The sequence below is a fragment of the Dromiciops gliroides genome, chromosome 5 (assembly GCF_019393635.1).
Source record: "Dromiciops gliroides isolate mDroGli1 chromosome 5, mDroGli1.pri, whole genome shotgun sequence".
NCBI lineage: Eukaryota > Metazoa > Chordata > Mammalia > Microbiotheria > Microbiotheriidae > Dromiciops > Dromiciops gliroides.
The window spans coordinates 80,010,934-80,030,376 of record NC_057865.1 but is presented as its reverse complement, the minus strand read 5'-3'; the positions used below and the strand labels follow the sequence as shown (position 1 = coordinate 80,030,376).

The 19,443-nt window shown below is 37.9% G+C and overlaps 1 protein-coding gene across 1 annotated transcript in view; it reads right to left on the bottom strand.

Moving 5' to 3' along the window:
- ADARB2 (adenosine deaminase RNA specific B2 (inactive)) overlaps positions 1-19,443 on the bottom strand; it is a 682,058-nt gene that overhangs the window by 16,335 nt on the left and 646,280 nt on the right. Inside the window, 1 exon segment of the mRNA XM_043968556.1 lies at positions 2,192-2,373. Within this exon segment, the coding sequence (XP_043824491.1) occupies positions 2,192-2,373 (182 nt within the window).

Sequence of the window (19,443 nt, the reverse complement as noted above, 5' to 3'; positions counted from 1 at the left end):
AAAATATGTTCTATTAAATAATGGGATCACCTCTGAGCAGGAAAAAGAACTGGCTTTGACAACCTTTTCCTTGTAGTCAACAAAGAATTACAGAAAACACTATTTGCACAGGATTACCTAATTAATTACTCAGTCTTGAGATTTAAATATTGCTTCCTTTGTATTTGGATTTTTTAAAAGCACATGTGCTTGGAGTTACTCCAACTTTAAAATGACATTGTTCTTGGTTAATAGTCACACAGGATGAAAAGGTCAATACATTATGCTTTAGAATCATAATAGAACTTTCCATTGATGTCTTATTTTTAAATTTCCAAATCACTTTCACATACATAGAATGGGATAAGTATTTTTTATCCCCATTTTTAGAGGAAGAAATTAAAGCTGTGTGACTTGTCTAAGGTCTTATAGCTGCTCAGATGCAAAACTGTGATTGAGACCTAGCTCGACTTGCTTTCCCTTCCATGTTCTATTTGTATGTGTGATGCCGAAAGAGAGATGACTATTTAATAATTAACTCGCACAAATATTTTGTCTACTCAGTGCAAAACAACTGTCCATTTAAAAACATTTTCATGATGGACTGTGTCAAAATCACTTTTACCTTAATAATGAAATCATTGATGCTTACAGACATCCTCTCCCACCCCTTTAAATTATTTTCCAGTCATGACTTGCTGTGAATGGGGCTTTAAGTTTTTTGGATGAATGGTATTGGATATCTGCTCGAGTTCTTTTTTATTATTATAAATGGTACCTCTGATGAGGAAGAGAATGAGCACCTGGAATTATCTCCCAAACCAAGACATTTCAGTGAGAACATTTCCATTAGAAGATTTTCACCAACCTCTCCACTAACCAGATTATTTATGTATATTATATATTATATTTATAACACACATAATCTAAATATGCATCTATTATAGATATACACATGTATATTCTATTAATATGTGCATATAATAGAATATACATACTTGCAGTACATATATAATATATACATGTAAAATTATATATCATAAAATTAGATAATATATTATATATGTACATGACCTAGTTAGTAAAGAGGTATTAATAGCATAAATTTAGCTTTGACATCATAATTTAAATTATCTTGAAAACTGGCATGCTTCAGCTCAGGCCCCTCCTCTTTAATTTTTTTAAAACAGGGCAATGAGGGTTAAGTGACTTGCCCAGGGTCACATAGCTAATGTCATGTGTCTGAGGCTGGATTTGAACTCAGGTCCTCCTGAATCCAGGGCCGGTGCTTTATCCACTGTGCCACCTAGCTGCCCCCAATTCAGCCCTTCTAAGGATGAAAAGCTACTTTATGTGTATTTGGAATTCTAAGAGTCATAAGCAGCTTTGGAAAGAGAGCATCCAGTGACGTCTTTTGATGCTCCCACATCATAGCATTAGGATGACCCTAGAGCATCTTGAATGCTTTTGTTGTTGAACACCATTCTTTGACAGATCCCATCAAGCTGGAAAAATCTTGATTATGTGCCTAATGAAGTATTGGAAATCCATTGTCTGAGATTGAGATTGTTTAATGTAGAGATGTGCATCACCGGAAGAGTGGTCCCAATTCACTCCATTTTCTGACCATGCCTACTTTCATAACTGAAAGCAGATTTTTTTTCATTTATTCCAATGACATTTTCCTGTGATGTGCCTTGGTATAGAACCCCACAAAAATCATGTGATTCTTTAATATGCTCCTTGTGACTGAGACCACATCCAAGAGCTCTTGGGATAATGTTAACTAGTATTTGTCCTAGAATCATATCAGAAGAAGGAAGACAGACATTGTTTGATATAAGATTGCAGATAACTCTTAGTGACCCTTGAGTTGTACTGGATAGTTGAAAAAAACAGAATATACTATGACTTAAGAAACCCTACTTAAAACCATATATTGATGTATTGGTTTGACAGTTCCTCTTCTTAATATCAATTCTCAAATGCAATTTGTTCATAGCTCATAAGCTCCTTAATTTGGTTCCATTGTCAATTTTTACAATTTATTTAAACAATTACATGGTTGCTACCCTTGGCTTATCAAACCCTGAAACATTCTGTGGCCCAAAGCCATACCATTTTGACCCGAGAAGTGAAAACAGGGCCAGCATCCAAAACAATTATGGACAGGAAAAGGAATCCTTTGTCCTTCAAGTAGGTGCTTTCTTACCACTGAGGAGTGGCCGGTTATGCCGGTATGAAGTTGGCAGCTGACCAATATCTTCTATTCTGTGACTCATTACCCTGGAAAGGTGACCAGTGTGATGTAGGCTCCCCACCACAATGCTGTGCAAGTAGATAGGCTCGATGAAGTGACTGAGGAGAGCTCCTTGCAACCCAAGAATGTTCCATCTGGGTGGGGAAAAAGGAAAAAAAAAAAGAAAAAAGCAACCCCATCAGCCAATGCAAAAGGAACTTAACACAAGAAGCAACCAAGTCATGTTTCATTCTGGTTCATTTTGCAATGCTGCTGCTGCTGATTTTTTTCAGTCCCTGATTCCCTAGGTGACACATTTCCCATCATGCTGATGGAAATGTCTCACTTGGTGGCTTGCTGCAGAGACACACTGGAGTGGTCATGACAGGCTTTGGCCTTGTGGCTACTAATGATTTTGAACCCTTTCTAGCTATTATTGGATGATGTTACAATGGTTAGTCTGCATTTAAATAAACCTTGTTTCTTTTTCTATAGAAACAATATTTACTGGTAATATTGAAGGAAAGTTCTAAATTCTCCAAAGGATATAAAATTAGATAAAAACAAAGAGAAATCAAGAATTATTTTTTAAAAATAGGGTCTGTGCCAGGAAATTCAAGGATTCAGGCTAGTCTAAGGAGAAATAATTTGCCTCTGCTTCTTCTGACTTTCCCTCTTCTCTCCCACCCCCAAGTTGGAATGTTCTATTGTGTTGAACTCAAACGACACTTACAAATGACCTCATTTTCATATGGGCACAGTTTTGACATCAGTGTAGTAGTATAAGGACAATTTCTTTCAAGTAAATAGAATTTAGGGTGAATTCTACCCCCCTCTGCCAATCTTAGAAACCTAACTGCTGGCAACTGTTTGAAATGTTCTCTTCTACACGTGGGTGGGGAAAGGTTAGAGACTTCTGCTATTTAAGGCAACACCATCCAGTGGTTGCTACACTAAATAATGGGCTTAGAACCCAACCTCCATCAGGAGCAAGCATTATGCAGCTAATTTCTTACATCATTGTTCTTTTCATTAATTAACATTTCTCCACCGTTAGTGCAATTATTGTGGGGCTTCCATGCTGTACATCTCTTTTCATGATTAATAAGGAGTCATTATATTTCCCTTTCCTGAAGCAGTCAATTAACACAGAATACTTTCCATTAATTACTGAATGTTTAAAACCAGCATGTTGTACCTGGAGAGCAATCTGCTCCAAGAACCTGTGACACCAATTGCTTTAAAAAGTTCTCTTTAAATTTTATTCCAAAAACACAAGCAATTTAGCCAGCGATATTAATTTGCCTCAGAAGCAGTGCTGTGAATGAGAAACATCTTTTAATCTCATGCAAGAAAAGGCAGCCATCTGGCTGGGGAGGATTTCAGAGAGAGCCTCTCGCGCTCTCACTCTGTAAATGCAGGTCATTAAAGTAATGTGTTCATCTACATAAAACTCAAATGGAATATAAAAGGTAATATTTATATACAAACAATTTAGTCCCACAGTTTAAGCAGTCATTGGTTTTATGAAACATTTACTTTAGTCTATCAGATTTGCATAACTTCATTTGAAAAAAAAAACCTGTGGTCATTTCTACAAGTCAGATTGTCTCTCTTCCCCCCCCCCCCAACCCCCTAGCAAAGGAATGAAACAGCTGCCCTTTTAGAGTAGATCTCCAATTGCAACATAGAATTCAGATTGGAAACTTTGGATGAAGTGGTAATCTCAGTGAGAAATGCAATGCCTGGGATGGATTTTTCAGGGATCTAGCATTTGGTGGCAACATTTCCTCCAAGATAATTAATGCACACCCACACCTGGGATATGCTCTTGCAGCCCGTGATTTCCCTAGAAGCTGACTGTTTCGTCGCTCTCTAAGATAGGATATAAATTTCTACAAAATCCAGAATAGATTTTTTTTGGGGGGAATTTTAGTAATTGTTACTTTGGAAAGCATGATCCTATCTACTTTTCACATTTGATTGAGGTTTTCTGGATTTTTTTCCCCTTTGCAATGTAATACCATTTCTTTTCCTCTCCCTTCCTTCCCCTCCAGTGCCAAGATCATGCCAAGAAAGCCCACCCACAGTAGAATGATCTTCATTTGGTGTTATAGATGATTTTCTTTCAAAGAAACATGAAGGTACATTCTAAAGGAAAGTACTATATATGTCCCATAGACTGTGATTCAATACCTTATTGTAATTTTAATTTCCTATTCCAAACACATTTCCTGGTGCTCATGAGCTTGTTTATGAGAAATGGCTTTATTTGCAAAAAAAGAGGACAAGCCATGGTCTGGTTGGGCAGAATAATCTTAGGTTGTGGCTAGTATAAATGAAGGTAGATTCTTAAGTAATTGATGGGTTTATTGGGAAACTTTGAGGTAGTTTTAAAATTCATCATCAGTGAAAAGCAAGGAAACAGTGACATGCCCATCTATAACAAAGTACTTTATTCAACCTTCTTGAAAAGTATAATTAGTATTCATAGGAAAGACATCATTACACTGCAGGTAGTTGATATATTGGGTTTTGGGGAAAAATTACAGGCCCATTTTTGAATGGTTCTGATTGTGCAAGATTGTCCAAAGACAAATAACTTCTATATCTGTCCTCTTCTTAATAACCTTTAAAATAAGGAGAAAATCAACCTTCTGCTTGCTTAGTTATAGGATTTTCAACTTATTCAGCTAACAGAATCAATAAAACCAAATGTCTTCCTGCATATAAACTGGAGAGTTTTTAGCACTCAGGATTGAATGGAAAAATATCTCACCTTTTGTTCAAACAGCTGATATTACTGCAGTGTTGACAGAGACAAAATCCCATGTCCAGTTTTCAATATAGATAATCCCTAAATAAATATGTTTTTGTCTGTTTGTCAATCACTGAAATACCACAGATAAGTGGAGAAGAGATCTTGGAAAAAGCTGCCTTTCTTTAGCTGAGAGACACAATCTTCTTACTGAGGACAAATCTTGGCCTCAAAGTAACAATGAAAACAATTACCAGATCCCTTTTGGGATAGGCTCCAGACCAGTCTATCACTCCAAGTGTGAGCCTCTGAGATAAGTTGAAAGAATAGTGATAATCATTACAATCAGCATGTAATGGGCATTTTGGGTTGTTAGCTTATCAGTTTAACATCTTGACATAACTTCAAATGAGATTTAAATCTACTGAGGGAAGTGATGTGACAATATGGACCACTCTGCTTGCTACTCTAGTATCTTCATAAATGAATATTCACCATGTCTTATTATTTTCCTGTTAGGGAAATGCCTGTAATCAGATAAGGATAATGGTAACATGGAAGCATCTTTACCTGCTTAATCTGGGTTCTCAAGGCACTATACACATAATGGGCTAATGTTGGGAGAAAGTTTGGCTAGGCCTAGGGTAGATTTGGCAACACTGTAAGAATAATTATTGGATCTGACAGAATGTGATCATTTTTGTTATTTTCCATACTTGGGATTTCATCTGTGTAGGTTATTACCAATGAGGAAAGTCTACCAAAGAGGATCTTCAACTGTTCTACAATTTATAATCTTAAAGCATTGACTGGTGTGCTGACATATTATGACTTGCATAGAAACCACAGCTAGTATGTCAGAGGTGAGATGTGACACTAGGTCATCCTGAATCTGAGGCCATCTCTCTATCTCCTGCCCTAGAAATTTTCTACAGTAGCTAGAAATAAATACATAATTGTTCTAGTCAGTACGCTCCTTTATGGGAATTGGGTTGTTCTGTTTTAAGGAAAGCAGTCAGTCAGTACTCTATGGACACAAACAGGGCATGTTGTCAGTTATGATTCGCTCTAGTGTAATCAGGAGTTGGTGAAAAGTGTGATTGGGTAGGCTAAGGTTTACACAGGAAAGTTTGCTGGCAGGACTCATGAATATTAGAAAAGGTGGGATAAGTCAATATGGTTGACTGAGATTTGGCCAATGGCTTAAAGGAATGAGTATTGGAAGAGAAACACTTCAGCACCAGTGTCTTAGGCAAGCACCAAGGACAGCTCCCAGTGAGGTTCATTTATTGCCTTTTTATCTTAGGCTACTCCTTACCTATTGTGGGAGGTGAGTTCTTCATAGATATAAATATTCCTTTGCTTGTTAAGATCGCTCCAAAGCCTCAATGATGGAAACTGCACCATCTCTGGAGATTTCAGTGTCTGTATAGGGTGGAAGTACTACTTTCTTAGGGCAAAACTAAGGATTGTTTTTGGAAAGAGAGCTGGGGGGGGGTTAAGGAAATGGGAGTTGGAACCCCCAAAGGCAGGACTGGGGATGACTCCTGGAGGCCTTTGAGCAGCTCTTCATCTTCATTCAGGAGTCCTCTGATATTTGGATCCATGACCAAGCCCTTGACAACAGTTGGCTTGTTTGCTTATGATATAGAGATAAGATCACGGTCAAATACCTGTTTCAGTGCCCTAGACTGAAAACTGTTGACTATTTATCCTGTAAATGTATGGCTTATTCCTAAGAGGAACTAGAAAAAGGAATGTGGATGGCTCTGCGTAAACCTTCCTTGATACTGGAAAAATTATTCAAAGCATATGCTTTACTTATGATTTACAGCATCTTTATAGGTGAAAAGCAGCTCTGAGTGTCTAGTAGGTGAATTAGTACTCTGAGGTAATTAGTAGTAAGCCTATTTGGATCATGGCAAATATATTTCTTGGCAATAAAAACAAATTCACTGTGTCCCATTCAATGACCTAAGAGATCCTTCAGCATCTTGAGTCAACAAGTATTAATTAAGTACCTACTAAGTGCCAGGCACTGAGAATTTGTAGTTACTAAGACCAACTGTTTGAATAGCTCAGGGGATCCCAGGAAACTGGTATATCTATGGTTATACTATTGTTAACTGGCTTATGGTCAGAAGAGTAATATACTCTTTAATGTAATGAGTGACGCCTGGAGAAAGCAGAATGGTTACATTGATTTCAAAGAAGGCAGAGAAGCAGCTTGTCAAATGTGTAATAAAGGATTGTTTTACTGTTGGTGAGAGTTGCACAAAGGAAAAGCTACTTTTATGCCATACCTGCACCACAACTACTTGTTGAAAAGGAAATAATTCAGCCTGGTATCTTGTTCACATGCTACCTAACAGTTTGGTGAGTCCTTGCTCTTGATTGAATTGACTGCCTTTTGGATCAAATGAACAGATTGTTTTAGTAATTTTTAGACATTGTCCTTCTGAGCACTGGGCCTGGAGTTAGGAAGACCTGAGTTCAAATCTGGCCTCAGACATTTACTAGCTCTGTGACTCCGGGCAAGGCATTTGACTTCTGCTTCAATTGCCTCACCTTTAAAACATGTGTTAAACAGCCCTCTCAGAGTTTCTGGGAAGATCAAATGAGATAGAATTTGTAAAACATTTAGCATAGTGCCTGGCACATAGTAGGTGCTTAATAAATCTTTCCTGCCTACCTTCCTTTCCCCTTTCTTGTCTTCTCTTTTCTTCTTTCTCTTGTTTCTTCCTTTGCTCCTCTTTCCTTTTTTCTCCTCCCCTGTTCCTGCTTTCTGCCTGCCTTCCTCCCTTCCTCCCTTCCCCCCTCCCTTCTTTTTTCCCTTCCTCCCTTCCTCCCTCCCCTCTTCCCCTCCTCCTCCCTTCTTTCTCTCCTTCCTTTCCTCCCTCCTTCCTTACTCATCATCACATTCTAGCATGTGCTTATTTGCATTTCTTTGTTCATTGGTTGTCATTATACTCACTAATCACCACCACCTACACATAAGGTAAAGTTCTCTGGATTTGTTGTGAATCTTTTTTTTTTTGGTCTTTTTTTTCAGGGCAATGAGGGTTAAGCGACTTGCCCAGGGTCACACAGCTAGTAAGTGTCAAGTGTCTAAGGCTGGATTTGAACTCAGGTTCTCCTGAATCCAGGGCCATTGTTTTATCCACTGTGCCACCTAGCTGCCCCTGTTATGAATCTTTATGGTAGTTTCCATTAAAATATATAATTTTTTCAGCACACATAATATAACTAGTGAAAGATGAGGAGACTCTTCCATCATGAATTTCTGACGCTAGGAGACAAACCTTAATTCCAATGATATGTTGGACTCCAACTTTGACTCTTGGAAGGACTTCTTCTTACAGGTCAAGTTTATTAGTATTTGCTCATCAGGGGGCATGCTTTTCAAAAATATGGTAAAGAAGTAGAGTTCTGGAACAAATACATCTAAGATTTAGCTAGCTGTGTGACACTGGGCAATTCACTTGGGCTTAACGGGTACACTCAGATGTTAAGTGACCTGCCCAGACACCATAGTCAGTACATGTTAGAGGCAAGGTTTGAAACCATGTCTTCCTGACTCTAAGTCCAGTAGTACCCTTTGATTTGTACCACACTGCCCCTTGCTGTTATGTGACTCAGTGACCCAACATTTTATTTTTAAAAATCTTCCTATAGGGATGTCTTATTCCTTAGAAATCATGGTACTTAATGTCTGCATCATTAATTTAGCATTTAATCACAGACTGTCTTGCAACGTCTCTTGAACTGTTATTGAACTTAAACTCCATGTTAAAATGAAAATGCCTAGATCTAGAAAGCCTGGGAACCTCAAGCAAAAACCTTCTATCACTCACTCCACTGTTGGGCTTCAGTCACTGTGGCTGGAGCTGGTGAGACAGGGACATCAAAGCAAAGGTGAAGTGCTACCCCACTTGTCCCCTCTACCTTTCCTGGAGCTAGAATGACTAAGCTTTCAGACAAAGAATTAGTATCTCTTGACATTTGCTCATGATCATAGCTGGAGCTAGAAAGCCTGTGATCTCAAGCAAAGGCCTAGAGTTCCCTCACCCAGGGCCTGAGACTTTGATTAGAGCTAGGACTTGACAGCTTCATGTCTTTACTCCATCCAGTCTTTCCTCTACTCAGCTAGCAAATTAATCTTTCTAAAGCACAGGTGTCTCCTAGTCAATAAATTCATGTACCTCCCAATTATCTTTAGGATCAAATTGAAAATTATCTGGTTTTTAAATCCCTTCACAACTTGGCCCCTTGCCATCTTTTCAGTCTTTCTACCTCTGATTCTTCTCTTTTGTCTTCCCATTCAGTGAACCACTGACATCAACCTCTTTGGTGTTCCTCAAATAAGACACCCCATCTCCCAACTCCAGGCTTTTTCATAGGCAATGTTCCTGGAATTCTCTGCATCCTCATTTATGCCTTCAGAATTCCTTGGCTTCCTTCAAGACCCAGTTAAAATATCACCTTCTACAAGAAGCCATTCCTGCTTTCTTAGAATGTAGGTGCCTTGCCTCTCTTGATTATTTCCAATTTATACTGTATAGATCTCATTTGTACATATTCGTTTGTAGGTTGTCCCCTCCTCCATCAGACTATAAGCTCCCTGAGATCAGGGACTTTATTTGCCTTTCTTTGTATCCCCAGTGTCTAGCACATGCCTGGTGCATAAGAGGTGCTTAATAAATTCTTGTTGTCTTGATGTGACCTGGAAAGGTTTAATGCTGCTCTTACTGGGCCCTTAGACAACCCCAGAAGGCTAGGGCCTCAGACACCATGCTTGACTGCGTGATCCATAGATGAAATAGCTTCTGGGTGTCCTTTATTCCCTGATGCCTGGGGATTTAACTATTGGGCAGGTTAATGGGAGCACATTTCAGGCCTTAGGAACCCAACTCCCTTTCCTGAATTCCTTGCTACTCCCTTCTCTAAACTTCTCATTATTTAGAGAGAGAGAACACACCATATAAAGGCTGCCCTCCATCGTTATGGGATCCCCAAAGGTAGATTCTCCAACCAACTCAGTTAGAATAAGCAAAACCACACTTTCCCCTTCCCTAATCCCAGTGATTCAGCACTGACCATCTCCTGAGTCTAAATTAACTTTCCTCCTTCTTCCTGTAGTCTCATCCCCATCTAGCTCAGCCCAGTACCTCTCTACTTCTGTTTCTCCTTTCCCACCCTTTAGAGTCCTTGTTAAGTCATTAAACAAAACTCCATTTATTCCTTTCTACATACAGCCTTCATCTTCTACTCAGGAAAATGTATTCCTTTTAGAATACATTGTATCACCAGGCACTGTGCTGAATGCTTGTTGCTCTTTCTCCCATGTCCTCTATCTTGTTTACCATTGCCACTTCCAGAACATCCCTTGGCTACCATCATTCAACAACCTCTTCTTAGATATCCCTTAGTTCATCTATAGCATGGCTTCTTTTTTGTTTGTTTGTTTGGACAGGGCAATGGGGGTTAAGTAATTTTCCCAGGATCACACAGCTAGTAAGTGTCAAGTGTCTGAGGCAGGATTTGAACTCAGGTTCTCCTGAATCCAGGGCTGGTGCTTCATCCACTGTGTCATCTAGCTGGCCCTATATCATGGCTTCATAAACTTTATCCACTCATGACCCCTTTTCACCTGAGAAATTTTTACATGACCCTGGGTATATAGGTATATAAAATAGGTATATGTAACTTTTTACTGTTGCCAAATTTTTCACAACTCTCTACATTCAGTTATATGACTCCATATGGGGTCACAACCCAGAGTTTAAGAAGCTAGGATCTATATAATCTACTTCAAGTCTTCATTACTATGACCAACCTGCTACTGGGTCCCTTTCTCTTCTTTTTCAAGGAGTCCAGTATCTGGTTCATAGCTTATTGATCTGTAGCCTAAATTCTATCCTCATACTTGGAGACCAGTATATTCACTGATATTCCCTCAATTACTCTGACTTTTCAGGTCACCAACCTCCTCAATTTCTATAACCTACAGTCTCACCCTATTTGTCACCCACAGGGACAGACAACATGAAAACCCACTATTACCCACAACCATGATGCCTCTGAGACTTTGGATAGCAAGACTGTCCTCTTTGATCACCATTACCTTTCTTTCCATCTCTCCCTTTGCTTTGTTCCTCCTAAACTGATCCTTTGGACTGACTTCACCCTCTAATTCTCCCGATCTAGCACATTTGTTATGGTTTACTTTCCTTTCTTCATAACCTTGACCCTGTAGTCAAGCTGTTCAACAACATACTTTCTCTACTCTTGACTTCTTTTTCTCTCTTGTACTATTGCCATTCACACCTTTCAAATCTTCAACCCCAGATGACCCTTCACCAGCTACCTTTTCTGCTCATACTCCAGACCAAATAAATACTAACAGAGGAAGTTATAACACCATACCAGTGGGAGCCATAACAACTTAATGTTGTCTAATCTCAACTGGTTCTTCATTGTTATGCTGTAAAACTTTTATTCCTTTGCGTGACCCTGTCACACTTTATATAGATGCCAAAATACTCTAAGGCATAGGTATGACCACATCACAACCCTGCTTGAAAATCTCCTATGGCTCCCATTGCCTATGGAATAAAATATGAGCTCCTTTGCCTGGTGTTTATGGCCATCCACAATCTGACTCAACTAATTTTCTAGCCTAATTTTATATATCTCCCAAATGAGCTTAAACCTGATACTCCATTTTCTGCCTCTCAACATTCATAGAAGAGATTTCTCATGCCTGAAATGTGGTTTTTCCTCATCTCTACTTCCAAATCAACATTTGTCTTCAAGACCTGACATGGTGCCATTTTCTCTGTGATGCCTTCCTTGATTTCCCCAGTTGTTAGTGTGCTTCTCTCTTCCTCTCCACCTTTCTTGGTACTATAATTTCTCATGTACACATTGTGTCCTGCTAGGAGAATGTAATCTTCTTGAAGGTAGGGCTAAATGAATTTTTGTCTCATATCACCAGTGCCTTGAATATAGTAGATGCTTATTAAATTTTTGTTGGGTAGAATTAAATAGTAAATCCTACCTCTCAAATGATATTACAAGACTCATGAAGGCAGAAACCTTATCTTTTTGTTTCTCTCATGGTTTTTGGTGGAGCACCCTATACTATAATGGACTTTCAACAAACATGAATAGATGTATAGGTCCTTGCAGAACAGTAGAAAGAGCCCTGGCAACATTAAATTGGGGAAAAAATATTATTTTAAAAAACCCAACAAAAAAGCTTTGGCTTTGGAATCAGAGGGCCTGATTTGGTCACTTGCCACTTTCTTTTACTGTCAAAGCTGCTACATCCTTTGGATGTTGCAGTGAACTGAGGAACCAAAGAACCCAATGAGCTCTGCTGTCTGGGCTAGAAGAACAAGTAAAAAAGAAGAACTTATTTTCCCTGGTGTTGTACAAGTTTTGGTTTAAGTCCTTGACAATGACAGTTGTTTAACTAGGACCTCTATTTTAAGCCTAGAGTCACAAATGATACTCTCTTCTTACTTCAAGAGTCTGACTTTTAAAACAAGATAGCATATAACACATCTCTGTTAAAACTGTGAATAAAACAGGTAGACAGAATGTCAGGGTTTTTTTTTTCTCTGAAAGGGGAAAAATGAGAAATTCACTTTGGGGGAATATTGAGCAGTGAATCTCCATAATCAGAAGAAGAATTTTGCATTCTTCCCAGTCTGAAGTCTAAGCTTTGAAACCAGACGTTACTGTTTTCTCTAGAGAAAAAAGCTATCTTTTTGTAAAGCTTTTCATTTTCATAAAGTTTTAATCTGCTCATTTAGAGACACGTTTTGATCAATAATCAAGCTCAGGTACTTAAAATTAGAAACCATATCTAAAGGAACATTAGTTCCAGAAGATTTAGACTGTTAAGTGTCATTCAACTTCTGAGTTTCAGAGACAAATAAAACTCAGTTTTTCCCTAGGCTTCCAGCAGGCTGTGGTATTGGTTGGTTAGAGAGAGGCCAGACTGGCTCATTAAAATTCAGAGGTTTAACTAGACTCTGATCATGTCTAAAGGAGATCAGCACAATAGAAAGACAGCCAGATTTACTGCAGCCTGAATACTTGGCCCAGGGAGCAGAGAGTTAGAACTGTCCGGGTGGCTAGTGCTGACCAGAATGTCTTAGTGAAGTGGATAGTGGTGCTATCTAACCAAAACTTTTTGTCTGACTCTGCTATATTCATAGAGCCGTAGACTCAACTGGTGACATTTAGACTCCATTTCTTCAACAGCTTTGAGAATGGTCATAACATTTTTTGTATCTTATATAGTCTTAACCAGATAACATTGATTGAATCAGGCTTGGGTACAAATCATATGACTGTTTTGGGGGGCAGCTAGGTGATACAGTGGATAGAGTACTAGGGCTGAAGTCAGGAAGATTCATCTTCTTGAGTTCAAATCCGGTGTTGGACAATTCCTAGCTGTGTGATTCTGGACAAGTCCCTTATGCTTCTTTGCCTCAGTTTCCTCATCTATAAAATAAGGCGGAGAAGGAAATGACAAACCACTCCAGGATCTTTGTCAAGAAAACCCAAAATGGGGCCACAAGGAGTTGGACATAACTCAACAACAACAAAAACAACAACCACAACAACAACCCCCCCTCTCCCATGACTGTTATTCATTGCTGGTAAAGAGGCTATGAACATACCTGTTTTGCAGATTTGGGTAAATGCAACACACGAATGCTTTCAAAATTAACTGTCAATTTTGCAGTAGACTTAAGAATTGAGTGTTTTCTGTCTTAGGGATTTAGGTCACCCTAATCAAGAGTTGTTTGAAAAGCAGCTTTGAGAGTCTCATCATAGTGGGGTTAAGGAAATGTCAAACATTCCCTTTTAATAATCATAAGCATATAATGACAATAACTATCATTTAATGTTTGCCAAGTGCTTTATAAATATCATTCTCATTTTATCTCCACAACCCTGAGAGGTAGGTGATATTATCACCTCCATTTTACATATGAGGACATTGAGGCAGACAGAGGTTAAGTAACTTGCACAGGGTCACAGAGGTAGCAAGTGTCTGAGGCCAGATTTGAATGCAGGTCTTCTTGACTCTGGGCTCAGTGCTCAAAGGGGCAATGTATACAAATGATCAAAAGAGTCAGTTTATTTGCTAAAAAAATCAGCCAATTCAAAAAGGGGGCGGGGATTCATCAACTGTTAGGTAGCATCTACACAAAATACCAAAATGCTACATTTCAACTTGATACTTCCTGACTCCAGGCCTGGTACTCTATTTACTGTGTCACCTAGCTGCACTGGATAAAAAAAGTAAAAATGGATCTCTTTTAACCTCTCTCAACCTCAGTGTCTTCATCTGTAAAATGAAGGAAAGGGAAATAGGAAACAGTGTACTTTTTCTCTCTTCCCTTCTTGTGACCATGGGCCAGTCACTTTACCTTGCTATGTCTCAGTTTCTTCACTTATAAAATGAAATTATTATACCATAAGAAATCTTGAAATGGACATTTCCTGAGGAAACTGGTAAGGCCTCTATGAATAGATATAGAGCAAAGTGAGCAGAATAATGAAGACAGTTTATATAATGACAATATCATAGAGAAAAATAACTTTGAGACTTCAGATCTCTGATTAAGGCAGTTATAAACAAGTTCAGAAGACTGAATCCCCTTTCCTCCTGTAAAAGAGGTTCTGGACTTAGTATGCAGAGAGAGACATACATTTTCAGGCATGGACAGTGTGAGAATTTGTTTTTCTGGACTATATTTATGATAAGGGTTTTGTTTTTCTTTTTGACTCGGTGTGGGGTGGACATTGGAAAGGACAGATACTTGTAAATGCATGTAAAATAAATTTCTTTTTTAAACAAAAAAATAATTAAAATTAAAAAATTAAAACATTAAAAACAAATTAGAAACCAGAGTCATTGAATGCAATGCTATGAAAGGTTCCTCATAGCTCCAAGTCTTGATCCTGTGAAAGTGCCCTGTTCTGACTCAAAAGAGAGCACAAGAATATTTCAAGCTACAAGCAAAGGCCAACTTGTGATCTGATCATTGGAGAGATCTCACCTCCATCTCTCCCCCGTCTCTAATATCTGAACCCCAGGAAAAGATGAGGGACACTTAGATTATGGTCTCAATCAGCTAAATCCATCACCTTCATCCTCTAACACATGGTCTTCCCATTGATGTAGCAACAGTTAAGATGGGACTTCAAGAGACTTTCAACTATGAAGCTTGTAAAAGGAAGTATATTGAAACACCTCTCAGGAGACAAAAAAGGGGAACTGATTTTTTAACTGACAGAACATCGAGGGGTTTTCTAAAATATTTATCTCCCTCTCTGTCAGTGTTTATCTAATTGTCTAATGATCCATTGCATCAAAAGATTCATCCATTTATTTACATTTCCAATATCCGTTGAACTCTTAACCTAATGTTTATTGTGCTATAAACCCAACATTTTGTTTGTTACCAAAGCTTCCTATTATGCCTCAGAATTGTCAGTTGTTATTTATGACATTCTGCTCCCAGAACAGCACCTGCTGTATTCTTATTTATATGACTTTTCAGGTTCTATAGATTGAAAAAAAAATACTGGTTCCTTATGTGTTTTAGCTTTTGATGAGTATTTTGAAGGGAGTGGTGGGGAGTCAGAGTCATCCAGATCTCGCTCCTACACCTAGTTAGTAAATAAGCCCTTGTAATGGATTCCAGTTTATTTTTAAATAATATGAGAGGGAATTAGCAAAGAGGATTACAAATGGTATTCATCTCATGGACACATTATCTCTAATTAAAGATATGATTGTGCTAATTGATTGTCATTTAAATAAATAAGAAGTATGTGACATAGATGATGGAACAATTCAGCTTTACCACTCTTTCTTTTCTTTAGCATTTGCTCAAATTGGGACTCCATCTCATAATAGAGGCAGTTAGAAATTTATAAATATAGATGAAAATGTCTCGCAAACAGCTTGTTGAATAAGATTGATTCCCTTGGAAAGATGGTCACAGTGTGAAACTTGATGATAAGCATCTCTTTTAGGATGCCTAGGGTCCTGATGACATCTTAGGTTTCAGGGCTTCAATTTAAGCACTGCCTGAAAGTAATAAATATATTCCCTCTCTTTTTACAAATTGAATTTTATTATGTTTTCAATTACTAAACACTTCTTTTCATATCTTCACATATTCTCTCCCCCAAATTCAACAACAACAAAAAGTAAAAGAAAACCCTCATTACAAACATGCACAGTCAAACAAAATAGATTCCCTCATTGGTCATATCCAAAAAATTTAGAACATACTATTCTCAATCCCAGTAGCAGTAAAAAGAAAAGTTCAGACTTAGGGAACTTTAAGGACAAATTTCCTCACTCTTTCCAGTAACCAAATGTAGGGGAGCCTGGGAGGTGGTGTATTCCCTTAGGTATTCAATCTGTACTCTACCATTGTGCATTCATTTATATTTTGCTTTTCAATTGTTCTCACAATGATGCTTCATGAAAGTAGGTTGTATTTATCTATTTGTTCATTCTTTAATCCACGAATACTTATTGAATACTCCCCAAGGGAATGTGAACTTTTTGAAGGGGAGGAAAGTTTCATTTTTGTTGTCTTTTTATCATCAGTGCCTAGCAAAATGGTGGGGACCTCGTAAATGCTTGATAAATATTTGTTAAACTGGATGACTATTATGGGTAAATAATAAGTGAACATTATGAGGAATAGAAAGAAATGTTATAAGCTCTTAAGCTGGATTCCTTGAGTGAAAAGCATCTTTATCTTATGATAGCTAGCATCTTGCTCTGTATAGAGTCAGTGTTGTAAGTAGAGTTTATTAAATATTATGGAAGTGTTCAAAGTGCAAAATCTCAAGTGGATAAGAAGATGGGAACTTTCCCATGAGAATGTTCCCATCTTCTTGCCTCACCCTGTCCTTGTGGCATCATATGTGGCCTCTGGTTACATGAGGATCATTGGATTTTGCTCATGAGCTGCTTCTTTTTTTGTCATGCTTATTAACAGTGGGATTGCCATTTTTTGGTCCTGCTTATTGAGAGAGGGATTACCATCCCTCCATCTTCTGTTCCTGGGCAGAATGTTTTTTTCCCCTAATTTTTAGATGAAATGTCCTTTGCTCAATCTAAATTACCATAGATCTGAGGTTCATTTTTTTGATCTATAGAATTGGATAGAAAACAACTAAATATTTTATTGTTTTTTTTTTAGTGAAGCCATCTCACAAATGATGAATGCTACAAAATGCTAAAGATCTTAAATCATTCAAATATCACATTTTGCAGCTGAAGGATGGCAAACATAGATCCATTCTAAAATAAGTGCTTTGTTTAATTTAATGATCTGATTCTGTGTTTAAGGGTCTGGGTTTCTGCAGTCATGGTTATGCCATTTGATGTGATGTGGTCTCACTATTGCCCAATCTGGACCATATAGCTTTCCAATATCAGTAGCATTGTTTTTTCATAATCAATTGTTATTTGCCAAGGTTCTACAGTGCATCTTGTACTGTGCTCTAGACTCACTAAGTTACACAGTTTTCCTGCAGTCTAGGAGTTTGCTTACAGAAATAGGCAGTAACAGCACAAACCATCAAATTTCAGAAACATCAGTTTAAGACATCGAGGTAAATCTGAGGAGCCTTGAGTAGGCAGGCAGCAGGAAATTGATTTTGGGGGCTGTTCACTTGTGGGGTTGGGAAGAAAGTCATGAGGGGAGTAGGTATAGCCGATAGACTATGGATACATCCATAAAGGAGATAGCCACGTTCATGAAGACAATGACCCATTTGAAAAGGAGTGTGGTACTAACCAAGAAAATTCTTTTCAAAAATGAAACAAACAAAAAAACCCCCCAAAACCCTTTAGGACTATGAATTAGCAAGGAAATATAAGGCCTTCTGGATAAAGAATGGGTTGGGGAAGAGGGGAAAAGGACAGAACTAAAGAAGAAAACAAGAAAGAAACAGAGAAAAGAGGTATATGATAAAATAGAAATGATCAAATTGGGACTATGACCCAGTGAAGGATGTATGTAAGACGTTAGTTAAGGTTAAATTCCTAGTTGATAAACTAAACTTTCAGAAACACATCTCCTCTTCCCTGCAGTCTTTTGCAGGGCCATTATACTAGGAATAGATTTACTTATACTATGGAGATAGTTATATGTATGCTCCTTAAAGGTAGGCAGTTTTTTGTCTTTCTTGTATTCCTAGCCCTTAGCTTAGTACCTGGCACCTAGTAGGTCCTTAATAAATGCTTTTTGATGACTCAATGCATAGATTTCAAATTTCCTTAAGTATTTCAGAGTTTAATTACTGGGTAAAATCTGACTGGCTGAACTGAAATAGAATCTTTATTTTAATCTTTGCCACAATGCCAGACAGAACATTCCAACTTACTAAGTTCTTTTGAATTTCCTAAGCTCTTAAGGTTAAAGGTTCACTTTTTTTTTTTTTTTTTTTAGTGAGGCAATTGGGGTTAAGTGACTTGCCCAGGGTCACACAGCTAGTAAGTGTTAAGTGTCTGAGGCCGGATTTGAACTCAGGTACTCCTGACTCCAGGGCCAGTGCTCTATCCACTGCACCAAGTAGCTGCCCCATAAAGGTTCACTTTTAAAAAATCTAGAAATGTCTCTTTTCCCCAGAGAAATGGATCTATTGTTTCTTTTTTCTCCTTAAAAGTTCAGAAACTTCTGAGAAGGAGCTATTGATGTGCAGAATTTTATTATACAAGTAGATTTTCTTAAAAAGAGAGAACCTGAGTTCATTGAGACAATATTACTATTGACAGGCCTATCAACAACAAATATAAGGCTGGTTCTGTAGCCTCTATTTAATTTACTATCTATTGATGTTTAAAACCACAGAGACTGCAAAATTTCAATTCTAAACCACTAATTTGTTTCATTTTTCTAGGGAACTAGAGACTTGATTTAGAAACCCTGTGGTATCCTCGAGCAGTTAAAGAATTTCGGTTGAACTCAAAATTGTTTTGAATTTTACCCTCCTCTCATCCCTTTATGAATACATGAAAATATTATCAGGAATAATATCTTTTCTTCCTTTTTTCTCTGCAAAGAAAAGCTATTTGATAACTGTACATCTCTTCCTAGGGTTTTACCCCCTTCTCTCCCACTTTGATATAGAAATCAGTGCTTCAATTTATTTTCTTTCGGTTGTCTTATTAATTCTTGATAGATCTGGGTCAGACACGTACCGGCAGGTAGATTATATCATTTTTCCTTATAGTCAATGGTACTTTCCAATGAAAATTTAGAATCTATGTTCTTGTGGATCTGATGTTATATCTGACATACAGTTTGGGAAATTACAGGTATGCCAAATACATGGTTAGTATATGGGTAATAAATTTGTTCTGAGATAGAAAATGCTGCAATGTCACTGAGGATTAGAGCTAGATCTG